The 13,149-nt window shown below is 41.9% G+C and overlaps 1 protein-coding gene across 1 annotated transcript in view; it reads right to left on the bottom strand.

Annotated features, from left to right (window-relative positions):
• Nucleotides 1–2,312: 2,312 nt before the first annotated feature.
• The window catches only part of LOC121923609 (chondroitin sulfate proteoglycan 4-like), a 33,924-nt gene continuing 23,087 nt past the window's right edge, over nt 2,313–13,149 (bottom strand). The window contains exons 6-8 of the mRNA XM_042454166.1: nt 12,174–12,346; nt 8,598–8,781; nt 2,313–7,464 (exon numbers count right to left, since the gene is read on the bottom strand). Of these exons, the coding sequence (XP_042310100.1) occupies nt 5,408–7,464; nt 8,598–8,781; nt 12,174–12,346 (2,414 nt within the window). The 3' untranslated portion in view covers nt 2,313–5,407. The remainder of the gene's footprint in view (nt 7,465–8,597; nt 8,782–12,173; nt 12,347–13,149) is intronic.

Below are 13,149 nucleotides of genomic sequence, written 5' to 3'. Positions count from 1 at the left end.
CTTGGGTTAACAAAAGCACTCCAGGGGAGCCCATCCAGCATCTGTTTGAAAACTTCCAAAGAATGAGACTCCACCACTCTCTGAGGCCGCATGTTCCACTGTTGAACAGCTCTTACTGTCAGGATGTTTTTCCTAATGTTTAGGTGAAATCTCTTTTCCTGTAGTTTGACTCCATTGCTTTTGCATCCATTGCTCTGGAGCAGCAGGAAACAATCCTATGCATGCCTATCTATACCAGTGATGGTAGCCATGCAGCCCTATGAATGTTTTTGGATTGCAACTCCCAGCAACTGTAGCCAGCATAACTAACATAAGGAATGCTGTGAAATGCAGTCAAACATTTGTAGGATTGCATGATTTCCTCTCCTGATGAAGTTGCATTGAGTTTTTAGCATGTTTAAGACGGCACATGAGTAATAAATATGACAGAGAAAGACACATCCCCTTCCACCTGAGTCAATGGAAGGTAAGATGATCATATGTTCATACAAGAACAACCAGCATGAATTTAGACAACATTCAGTAACACACATATGACATAAGAGAAGTTGAATAACTAATTTTAAGCATGCATAATATCTGAAAGAGACAAAATAACTTGGTATTAGGTTTTATTTGTAAATTTTGTAAATTTCTGCATTACAGTTTTACCTTTCATAAATTATATAGCAAAAGTTATTGGTATAAAAATATTTTTAAAATCTCTGCATTCACAGTTCATTGCTCTAAGTTCAGTAGTATTTGTAAAGAAAATGTTACCTTAAAATCCCATATTTTTTGCAAGGTTAAAAAAGTGAAACGCACAATCTATCCACAGTGAAGCAACTTTTGACTTCATTTACTTTTGATGGTTTACTTCTTTAAGAGCAATGGATCTAAAAAGTGAATAACTGTTTGTATCAGAATAGAATAGCCTGCCATCATTTCTCTCTACCCAAGTTCTATTTTATGAAGAATAGAGCTGCTAGTTGTAAAAGGAAATACTGAAGCCCAAAGCCCTATTCTTTTAAAAATAGTATTTTAACGCTGACTCAAGGGCTCTACAGACTGCCCCAATAGAGCAGTGTCCTGCCATCCCTTTCAGCGCTGGATAGGGGCCAGCGGCAAAGAGCAGCCCTTGCTGCTGTGGCTTTTCAGCATTTCTTTGACGCAGTGAATTTAAATGCTGTGCAAAAGAAATGGCATGATGCCGCCTGCCATGTGGTAAGGCGTGTGGCGTGATGCCAGCATGGGGGTGGAGTCAGGGTATGCAGTTTGCGGTCGCCAGGCCCCCACTCCACCCCAATGCTGGCGTTTCTTGTTTCTCTGATTCTCAGATTCTGATCTACCAAGCTGGAAACAGCCAAATAGCCCCCACACCAGGGTGTCTCAAATGGAGAAGCAAATTAATACAGTAAACCTATTCCTCCCCCCTCCTACATACTCACACAAATAAACACCGCCATACACTTCCTAGGACAAACTGGAAGTCTATCAAGTGCTTGGCAGACCACAGTATTAATAATTAGGTGGGTAGTTAACACTTGGTTTGTTGATTTTGGAGAGATGTCGTAAGTTGTGGTGTTTATTCAGAATGAGTGGTTTTTTTGGTGTTTGTTTCTTTATTTGAAGAAAATTTTTTGTGATGACACCATTTCTTTCCTTGGTTACACAGACCTTCTGCTGAACATGCTGCCTTCCAATGAATCAGTTCTCTTTGTGCTAGTCAGATGGAATTTGGGCCTGACTTGATACTATACAAGAAGATAAGTTTCTCTAGACAAAACCATAAACATGAAGATATTGCTGTAGACTGGCTGGCAGCCACATAGCTTTGCTGTATGGATGAGAGTTGAACCACATCTTTTAGAACAATACTCAGCATGATGCCCAAGTCTTACGGTTTATAATGATAAAACACTGTGGGGGTGGGGGGCTCAATGCTAAAGGTAGCAACTGTCCTTTGCCATCCATTTCAACTGTTCAAGAGAATAATGGATTTCTTGCTCACTGACCTTGACAAATATCTGTCAAAATAATCACAGGTTTGTTTGTCTTAACATTTGCCTTCCAACTGTGCAAAGGTCAAAATGACATAGTAGAGATTAGCACCATCCCCATTATTTAGGGGGGAAACCATCCACATATTTTGATAGCATGTAGGCTCACAATATGAGACAAAATGTAAAATTACTGGTATCAAATTTGATTTTTAAAATATATATATATATATATATATATATATATATATATATATATATTTAAAAAAAAACATTACATACACCCCGCTCACTCAAGAAAAAGAAAAAACTTTCTATAAATATATCTTTTTTTGGGGGGGGGGGGAAATACATAATTATCCATGGAACTCTCTAAGCTTAAAAATATATAATGGAACAAGCACTACCATAGGGTTAGTTAGGATGTAATCAAAACTTGGAAAAGCTACTTTTAGGGACCGTAGTTCCCAGAATCCCCCAGATGGCAAGGCCACAATACAGTTTCAGCAGATACATTCTAAGAGTTATAGTCCAAAACTTAAGTTTTCCAAGGTTTTAAAGCTCAGTGTAAATAAAAATCTTCTTTAGACTCCTCACTCAGTGCAAGAAAGGAGAGGAGAGAGGAGATGACAAGCACAGGGATATCAATGTGGACCCACTGTGCATTGTTCTGTACCCTTTACCCAAGACAAAGGCACAAAGGCTGAATAGGACAAAATTTGTTTCAAGATTTGTTGCATGACAAGAGTACTGTGAAATCTGGAAGCTTCAGATTATCAGTCTATGGCAAGGGCTGTGGCTGTACCAATCCTCTAACTGAATTTAGAACAAAGCCCAAAACACACAAGCTTAAATAACTCACTGATTAATTTCTAGCTCAGTCACTCACATTTCCATTCCAACTTGTGAGTTCTTAGCACTGTGGGCAAATTCCCTACAATCAACTTGCTTTCCCTACCACAATAGGATTTCCTCAAAGATACATACTTTAGCATTAAAACGTGCAAATTAGGCTTGTGTTTACTTTCCCATGATCAGTCATATAAGAAAGCATGCTTAAATGCAAGACCTCACCACACCGCCCCAAAGCGCTTACAGCCTTTTTGGGCCAGATCATTGTTGTGGCTGTGTGGTTGCCACGGCAACAATCCAGAGAAGAAAAGAGCAGCCTCTGTACCAGACCAATATTGTCTAATTCGACCCCTATACAACACAACTGTTGGTAAAGTCTAGTGCTCACTGGATGTGTGCATATACTGTATGCTTTCAAGTCAACTGTTGACTTATGGTGACCCCATGAATTTCACAGGATTTTCTTATGCAAGGAATATGGGGTGATTTTGCCAGTTCCTTCCTCTGAAATATATCCCAGCACTGTTGCCCCCACTGATGTCACTTGGTTGAGGAGGCAGGGATGCTGAAGGGCATGACCATGATCACCCCTTCTCCTTTGCCAGCGTGGCAGCTGCCTCCCCACAAGGAGACTGCAGCTGTGGTGGAGAAGCACTCAGCTGGGCACACTCAGCCTTCACATTCCCTATGGTGGTGGCAGTCTCCTCGTGAGGAATCAACTGGTGTGCTTGGCCTTCTCATTCCTCACAGGGGTTGCAGTCTCCTCTATAGAAACTACTGCTATGGCAGGGAACCAGGGCTGGGCATGCTCAGCCTTGCCTTTCCTTGCAGTGGCAGCTCCTCAAGAGCAATCTCCACCATCACAGGGAGACAAGGGCTGGTCCTTGCCATTGTCTTTGCTTGCAGTGGTGGTGCCTCCTCATGAGGAACCACCATCACTGTGGGGAAGCAGGGCCAGGGATGCTCCCCCTCCCCCCCCCCCAAGTAGGATGAATGTCTGATTGGGTGTCACCTTTCTTCTGGGGTGTCACTCAACACAGATCGCTATGATGTCACTTTAATAACATCACTGATATGCCTTACAGTATCTGATATTCATTGGCAATCTCATATCAAAGTACTAGCTAGATCTTATCCTGCTTAACTTCCAAGATCAGATGGGATATGGTGGTTTTACAGTATTTAGTCACCAGTGCTCATTGTTTTTCTGCCTACTTAGAGTCAACCCCCCATTTTCACAGGGGATCCATTCCAGACCCCCCCCTCCCACGAAAACAGCAGCTTGCAACAAGCCCATGGGGGCCTGAATGGGGCATGCCCCGTGAGCATGTGGAGGTATGCGCCATGGGGGCATGGCCCATCAAGGATAATGGAGGTCACCCCTCTGTGAACGCAGATCTCAAGTCCGTGAGAAAGGAGAGGCAATTGTATTTTGTTCATAAAGGGATTACCTCAGTTGGATCTTGTCCTAGACTGCAGCCAGCACACCCAGTCTATGCCAATAAGAACGGCTTAGCACAGCAAGTGGAAACAGTCCACAGACCTTGCAAGGAGTCAGCGTTAGAGAGCAATCCGAAAGCCAAGCCGAAGTCAGGATACCAGAAGTCAGAGTAGTCAAATCAGTCCAGGATCAAAGCAGCCAGAAGATAACAAGGGTCCAGTCCGTTCCAAGGTCAAAGCAACAAGGAGTCAAGATACAAGGAGCTAGTGCCGGCAGAAATCACACCAAAGAATCATGCAATAAACTCTAGCACTGAGTTGAGGCCTCTCTACAGCTTAAGTAAGGGAAACTCTCCCCCGTGCCCCCTGAAGCTGGTTTGCTAATTGCCTCTCTGCAATTCTCCTGGACCTGTGCCTGCAAGCACTCTCAGCCCTTCTTTGTTTATAGGTAGGCACATCCAGACATGATTCCTTCCCAGTCACCACTAGGCTGTTGTACCACAGGCGGCATTTCACTAGCACTAGGACCTGGCTGAGCCTCCTCCTCTGGGGCTGGGGGATCACAGCTGGGACCTGGCAGAACAGGATGAGCACCTGTTGTAGCCTCAATTAGCTCTTGCTCTGGAGGAGGCTCATCCTCCTCCTCCTCCGAGAGCTGCTCTTGGCTAGCCATGACAGACCTCAGTGAACTTGTTCAAAACTCATCAGGTTTACTATTGGTTTCTCTAAGCTTTGAACTGTGCAACAATTAGAGCAGCACATAGTTGGCCTTGGGCTGCATCCAGGGTCAGACTACTTTACAACCCTCAACTCCCCTTGACAGGGAGGAGCAGTGATTCACCTTTTAAATAGATTGCACAATCCCGCTGAAGTGTATAACACTGTAAAAATTCAATTTTTTCAAAACCAGAAATGGGACTACTGGTCATGTGTTTGACATGTGTTTTCCCCATTTGGGAGCATTTTTTGGCAGTCTATGTGACCCCACCCCTGGGTTTCAATGGGCAGAAAATGGCCCCTGGAGGCACCAAAGTTGACCACTCTTGAAACAGGAAATGCATACATTATTTCAAAATACATAAACTTTCTAGAGTTGTTAAATGCAATGGTAGTCTGCACATTCTCCAGTGGTGACACTATACCCAGTACTGATTGCGTTTCAAAGTCGGATTGGTGGTTCGACAGTGTTGGATCATATCTGGGTCAAGTTTGGACCAGCTGCTTTGCAGAAGTCCTTCTGCAGCTCGCAAAGCTGGAACTGGAGCAACAGGCACTGGCTGAAGTGGTTCCCGTCTAAGGGTTGAGAATGGGAGAGCTGTTGCTTTACCTGTACCTTTTAACAGGGGTGTCACTGTGACTGTCGGAACAGTTAAACTCCTTTCAGGAGAAAAGCCCGGGCTACTAAGGGCTGTTGGTGGATGTTCAGCAATGAGAGGTTTGGCCTTCTTTGGTTTGTGACATATTAGAAAGATGCAAACAGCAATAGCAGTCACAATAAATAAAACAGCCACAGAAGCAAGTGGTATAATGATGAACAGCTGGTTATTACTACGCAGGGACTGATCTTCGGTGCTTTTACCACTTGTTTTCATTGTGGTCTCAGCCCAAACAGATTTATCCCTTGCAACTTCCTGGCTATACACCTTCTCTCTGTCTTTCAGTTTTACCCAGTGGTTTTGGTTGTGCCACTGTGTCTGTGCTGGTGCTTCAGTATGTGTGTCCTTTTTTGGAATGATGTGAGGTTCATTTTTTGCCATGGTATAGCTCTTTAAAATATTTGTGCTAGTTAAGAGAGGCACTTCTGAAGCAAACATCTGGAGTAATGAAGGGTCATGTGGCACTATGGCATAGTGAAATTGACCTACAGCAGGTTGCACATTGTCTGCTCGGAGTATAAAGGTGAAAGAATCATTTAGAATATCAACATCTGTCATATTGGCATGTGCTTCAAGAAATACAACACCGCTCTCAAGGTCACTCTGTGTGAACACAGCTGATCTTTCAGCTTTAACACTCCCCAATGGTTTCCTCAACACTCTTCCATAAATAGGAGACACAATTATTTCAAATTCTGGAATACTATCTGTTAGGTTTGCTAATTTTGTAGTATCCAAATCACTTGCTTTTAGTTTGTAGGTAATACCATTTGGAACGATCAGGTCAAGCACCATTTGCACAAAGGGTTGTACTGTAATATTCATAATCTGTCTTGTTAGATTGCTGTCCGAGGTGAACACCATGAATTCCACTGTATCTCCAACTGCAGTGAGGTCTGTCATACAATATGACAGTCTTCCTGCATCTATGTCTCTTTGACGAAATGTGGTTACCTGTTCATTGCCAATTTGTAGATGTCCAGATTTGAGGGGTTCCGTTACTACAAACATGATCTCAGTATTTTCCCCATTTGTTGCTGCAGAAAGCTGTATGTTTGTAATAGCAGCAGTGTTCTGTCCCTGCGGAAGCACCACCTCTGTTAGGTTGACTAAGGTAACTGACAGGAGTGTAACTTCAAGGCTAAAGAGTTTGTACAGTGGACGGTGTTTGCCATCTGTCACACTAAAGTAAAAAACTCCAGATGAAGAACTTCCATCTTGAACAAACAAGACTCTTCCATCATCAACATCTGCTTGTGTGAAATCTTTGATGGATTCATTGGGATGACCCCAGAATGCTAAATAACCATTTGGGGGGTCACTTATGATAGTGTATTTGATTTCTTCTGGAGTGTTATCTAAGTCTTCTACTTTCAGATTTTCCGACCCTATAACTGCTGTATCTCCTTGTAAAACATTCAAATGTAGTCTTTTTGTCTTTAGTTCTGGAGCTTGGTCATTCACTGGCACAACAGTGATATTAAATAACTCTTCTAAAATATCAGAATCAGGTTTTGTTGTAGACTTGCCCTTCTGGTTTAACCACACAGCAAATATGAACTGATCACTGAGTGTTTCAGAATCATCATGCATATAGGTGATTCCAAATTTGTTTATGATGTACTGGGAGAAATTAGGTTTCTCTCTTGTAATGTTTCTTTCTCCCACAATAATTCTCCCATGTTGGGGCAATTTTACAACTTCATACCACACTTCAAATGCAGAACGCTGTGCCTCAGGTAATTTGAAGAGCAAGTTTGAACCATCCAGGTTAGTTTTGTCAATTAAAACTTTGCCTCCCTCCTGTACAACAGCACCTGTAAAAAGAGGATATTAAGTGGCATTAGCAATAAATCATGATTTTAAAAAAATCAGAAGACTGTGTCAAGACATTTTCCTGTCTGAAGCAAAGAACAAGATGACATCCCCTTCCATATACATAATTCAATCGTTTTAATAGCTAAACATTGGCAACTGATAACACACCATCCCCTTAGTGTACTACAGAGCAGGAACCTGGGAGGAAACAGGTGTAGAGGGTGGTAAGACCACTCCGTGGGCATCTCCTATCTGAAGCAGCTGCCTCACTAAGGTTCAGAGATGGGGAACCTTGGACCTTCAGATATGTTGGTCTACAAGTCCCACAATCTCTTATCACTGGCCATGCTGAGTGTGGCCTGTGAACATTTGCTGGGGTTCAAAAAATGCTGAAGACCAAATGTTAGCCACCACTGCTCTATCTAATGATAGAGCCAGTCCTAACTAACTCTGTGCCTATTATTGTAATGAAAATGAAAACACAACAACCCACTGAGTTTGTATCTATCAAAGGCAAGGTCCACTTGCTTTTCAGAATAACATCAATGGATTAACACTGTGTAGGGTTTTTTTTTCTGAATGGAAATGGGGTGGTGGGGAGAGACCAAATGAGAGAAAGAAGGTGGGTTTTGAGTAATGTTGGGAACTGATGTTTATTTATTTTTTATAAAAACCAGTTTGCCAATTAAATGTAATGGGAAAAACATTTTTACACATTTGTGCATAAGAAAGACAGTAAAGATGAGAACCAGTGTGATTTAATGGACAAATACATGGTTGAAAATAGAGTTGAGGCCCACTCACACTACAGAATTATAGCACTATTATTCCACTTTAACCACAATGGTTCCATTCTATCCTGGAATCCTGGGGTTTGTAGTTTGATGCTGGCTGACAATTGTGTCTCCCCCCTAAACTACCCATCTCACAACGCTATAAGATGGAACCAAGTAAGTTAAAATAGAATAATAGTGCTATAATTCTGTAGTGTGCATGTAAATCACTTTCTTTCAACCTAGCCTACCTCTCACGGTTGTTGTGAGGCTAAAAAAAGATAGCTCCATTTGGGCAGCCTTGAACTCTTTGAAGAGAGATGAGATGCAATGCAACTGAAAAGGGTTATTTGTTTTACCTGTGTTTGCCAGTAGCTGACTACTTTGACCATGTCCTTTAATTCCATAAGATATATTAATGTGAAACACTTGAGGGCCCAGGACAGCTGGTGGGGAGGACATGGTAAATGTAAAATAATCTTGGGTATCCCAATCAACTGTTTCCTTATTTCCATGTTCATAGATGACCATCCCTTTATCCACCTTTCCAAAAGAAAACAGAAATGAACGCTCAGTTACGACAGCAAAATGAGTCCTGAATACAGTTTCAGCTAAATCTTTGGCCTACAGAAGAGAATGACTTCATATGGACTTTGGCCAAACCTCAGGGTTAAAACCTATAATCCTGTAAATGTACTGTGGGAACTCCGCAACCACAAAACCTTAATTCTGAGTGTAATCCAAGAGATTTATCCTCATGCTAGTTAACACATTTGCTAAAGGTTGCTTAACAAGTGGTCATTTGAACACCTTTTAATCTAGTCTTATAAACACTGTTAATAAGGGAGGAAATTCAGAAGCGAGGTGTTTTTTATTTTCAGATCATGGTTTTATCTTATGACTTTGAGAGGGACATAAATATGGCTGAACTTATGCTTTCTTGCTTTCTGCTTCTGTAATCTGCTTGCTTCAAGGCCTAGAGGTTAACGGACCAAATAAGGAAACAGGAAACCCAGAGTGAGTGTGCAGACATTTTGGGTTCTCGTGTCGTCATTTAAGGACACTCCTTTCAAATGAACATGTTGGGAATGTTTCCCTAGCAACTTAAGCTTTATTTTTTTTAACAAGGTACAAACTGTAACAGTCTGAACAGACTGGGACTGTAATGTGAGTACTGAGTTCCTTCTACTGTCTTCAACATGAATATGGAAATGTGATAGTGTTTTTTAAACTGAAAAAAGGTTTGATGATAAGTACAAAGCAACTGTGTTTTAACCAATGTTACATTAAAGCACATAATAATACCTGGGTTCAAATACAATTACTCATCCCAACTCAAGTAGACCCATTACATCAGTAAGATGTATCGATGTATTAATTTACTAATTAACAATTAATTCATTTGATCTACTGTATTTGGACTAGCAAGTGGATTTAGGACAGGGGTGGGAATTGCATGGTCCTCAAAATATTGTTGATCCCCAACTTCCAGAAACCCTGATAAAGAATGCTGGGAACTGCAACTCAACATCTGGAGAGGCTCACATTCATCACGCTTGATTTAAAATATTTAAAGTATAGGACATGCATTGTACCCATTCACTCTCAAATCCTGGGCCAATATGTTATGGCCCAGAGCTATTTACAGCTCCCAGAATACTATTTAGGGGGATTCTGGGACAGTTTTTATAAACTTCCCTGATCTCCACTCCATCCTCACACCATCCCTTGTTCTCCTCCATTCTCAACATAATTGAATTCTGATATTTTCTGGTTCAATTAACCATAGCTTCCAATTATGACCTAAATCTAACACTGTATTAAGCAGAGGCAACTAGTATGATAGTGTTGTCTTTTTCTTCCCTCTGCAGCCTTCCTGAAAATCTGCTCTAAAGGATCTCCAGAGAAAGTTTTGAGGGATCAGTGGGGTGGGGAGGAGGTCTTGAGAGTAAAGAGAAAAAGAAGCTTCCAGGAGTGGAAGAGTTGCAGGACATGTCCCCAGCACTATTTAATGTTTTTGAAACATCATTTTTTAAAACCAGAAGTGGGCTACTGTTACATTCATTTGTTTGTTTGTTTTTCAGGAATTTTTCCCAGTCCATTTGCCACTTCCTTGAGCATCCTTGGATCAGAAAATTGCCCCCCAATTGCACAAAGATAACCAAACTTAGGGGGTTTACCTGTACCCACCCCTTTCCCCGATGGAGCGGGGCCTCAGCTGCCACAGCAGCAGTCCTGAGGCCCCGATCTGCCGCTTTTCCAGGCCGCTTCAAGCCCCAAGGACACCCCGACAGAGGCGGGGGAAAAGAGAAAGGTTCTGCTTGGCCCCTTTCTCTTTTGTGTCACTGACACAGCTGTGTAAAGGCTGCGCCAGCGACACAAATGAAGGAAGGAGCCCTTCCGTGGCGCCAGGACATCACATCCATGATGTCCTGTTTGGAGGTGGTGCGGCCGTGACGTCCTAATGGTGGCGCCCATGTAGAATGGGCACCGCCATTTTGTACGTACTGTGTACATACTAGGGTTGGGGGCGTGTGAAAGAGACGCCCTCGGGCAACTCTAGTATGTACGGAGTACGTACTAGGGTGCCCTTCTGGAAAGGGCCTTAGTGATAATGGAAGCAATTCCATCCATGGCATGATCCCCTCTGGATTCCACCCTAATTCCAAAGCAGACAACTATAGTTACAAGGCAAGTTATATGTGAACAATTTAATGTTCCTATTAAGAGTCACCTTTACAATGCCCTGCAATAAGTATTATTATCAGTTGCAACATTTAGTTGATTCATTAAGTAAAACTGCTTGATTAACTTTGATCAAAGCATATTTGTAATTGCTTTTACAATTATCTTTAGCATATCTACTTATACAAACTGGAGATTAGAAGAGACCTTCCTGTAAAAAAGAAAGTAGACAAATGCTTCTCTAAGCCCTCTTGAGTTCCATTATTGTGAATAATATGCAGGATAAATGAATAAAATAATAAATAAAATAAGATGTGATACATCACATTATTTTTTTTAAAAAACTAAAATTAATGATACTCTTTTTAAAAGAATTACCGCTTTCCCTGAAAATTTAATTGACTGATTAAAACGTGTATCATTATTTAATGTTATATAGATTTTTGTGGGTTTTTTGGGCTATGTGGCCATGTTCTAGAAGAGTTTCTTCCTGACATTTCGCCAGCATCTGTGGCTGGCATCTTCAGAGAATTAAATGTTATGTTTAATGTAATACTATACTATGAGGTGCAGGGTGTAGGGAGGTTTATTTTTTAAAAAGAGTGGCTGAACTCTTACGCATACATATTGGAAGCAAGTCCCACTTAAAACAGTGGGATTTAGTTTTGTATAAACATGCATAGGGCTTTGTGTGTGTGTGTGTGCATGCCTTCAAGTCACTTAAACCCGTTAATTTTACAGGGTTTTCTTAGGCAAGAAATACTAAGATGTAGTTTTGCCTGTTCCTTCTTCTGAAACATAGCCTACAGCATTTCTTGGTATTTCTTGGTGGCCTGTCAGCCAAGTAGTAACCTTGCTTAACTTCCGATGGGATCAGGTGCCTCTAGAGTAATTTAGTTTGCTACTAGTGAATTCACAGGGACTACAAACATACACACTTGTAATTGTGTTTCATAACAAACACAAACCTGTTTTTATATCTTTGATGACTTAATTTCTCAGGATTTTCCACTCTCTTTTCTTTCTGAGGTTCAGTAAATGTTGACTTTAACCCAACCCATGCCATACTATGTACACAGCACACTGTATAATATGACCCATAGCTAACTTCTGTTCATATTTATCAAATGCAAGCCATACAACAAATCCTGTCATATTCCCTCCAACATGTTTGTAGAGGAGAGACACAATTAAGACATATTCTGTAATAAAGGCATGTTACCACCGCCCATAGTAAAACAGACTCTTACCATCAGTTGCGTAAAACTTGAAATATCCTGTGTGCTGTTACCAGAGTTCACACTGATGAGCCTTCCAAGTTTCACAGAATTTGTAACAGTAAAAAATATTGTTCTGTTTTCTGCCTCAACCATATCATTGGTGACAGCTTTCAAATTGTGGGATGTAATTGTTTTCCTGGAACCTTGAGTAATCATGACAACAAGGTAGAGTTGCATTAATATTGTCACTAAAGCTGGTATTTCCTTTTTTCCACTCAAATCTTCCCTCTCAGCCCTGTTCTTGAGCACACAATTGCTTAACATAGCAGCAGCTTAATTTATATACTGCTTCATACCGCACTAAGCAGTTTCTGAGCAGTTTACAACTGTAAGCTAATTGCCCCGAATAAGCTGGGTACTCATTTTAGCAACCTCAGAAGGATCCAAGGCTGAGTCAACCTGGAGCTCCCGGCTGGGATTGAACTCACAACCTTGTGGTTTGTGAGCGAGTGGCTACAGTACTGGCATTTAACCACTGAGCCACCAGTATCACAATGCAGTATCACACTGAAGTCACTCACATGTGATGCAGTCCTATCCATCCTCACTCAGAAATAATTTCCAATGAGTCTAATGGGACTTACTCTCAAATATATATACATAGGTGCTTTCTGCACCGCCATTTGGGACGTCCGGAGGACGTCCCATTTTAAAAAAGGGGCGTCTCTTTTAGACGCCCCATGGCCTAGTACGGACTCCGTCCGTACAAGATGGCGCCGGCCCTTCTACATGGCCGGCGCCATCTTTGCGTATCGGACGCTTAGCGTCCGTACGCGTCGCGCCGCTGCTGACGTAGCGAGCGCGCCCCTGGCGCCTCGCTACGTCGCAAACGCGACGAAAAAAGAAGCTCCATTTTGGAGCTTCTTTTTTCGGTCCGCGCGGGAGTCGGGCCGTCTGAAGGCTCCGGCTCCCCTGTGGACTTACTGGCGGCGGCAGCAGACCGCCG

This window comes from Sceloporus undulatus, chromosome 2, assembly GCF_019175285.1.
Source record: "Sceloporus undulatus isolate JIND9_A2432 ecotype Alabama chromosome 2, SceUnd_v1.1, whole genome shotgun sequence".
In the NCBI taxonomy this organism is placed as follows: Eukaryota; Metazoa; Chordata; class Lepidosauria; order Squamata; family Phrynosomatidae; genus Sceloporus; species Sceloporus undulatus.
The sequence above is the reverse complement of the archived record's forward strand: the minus strand, read 5'-3'. Positions and strand labels throughout refer to the sequence as shown.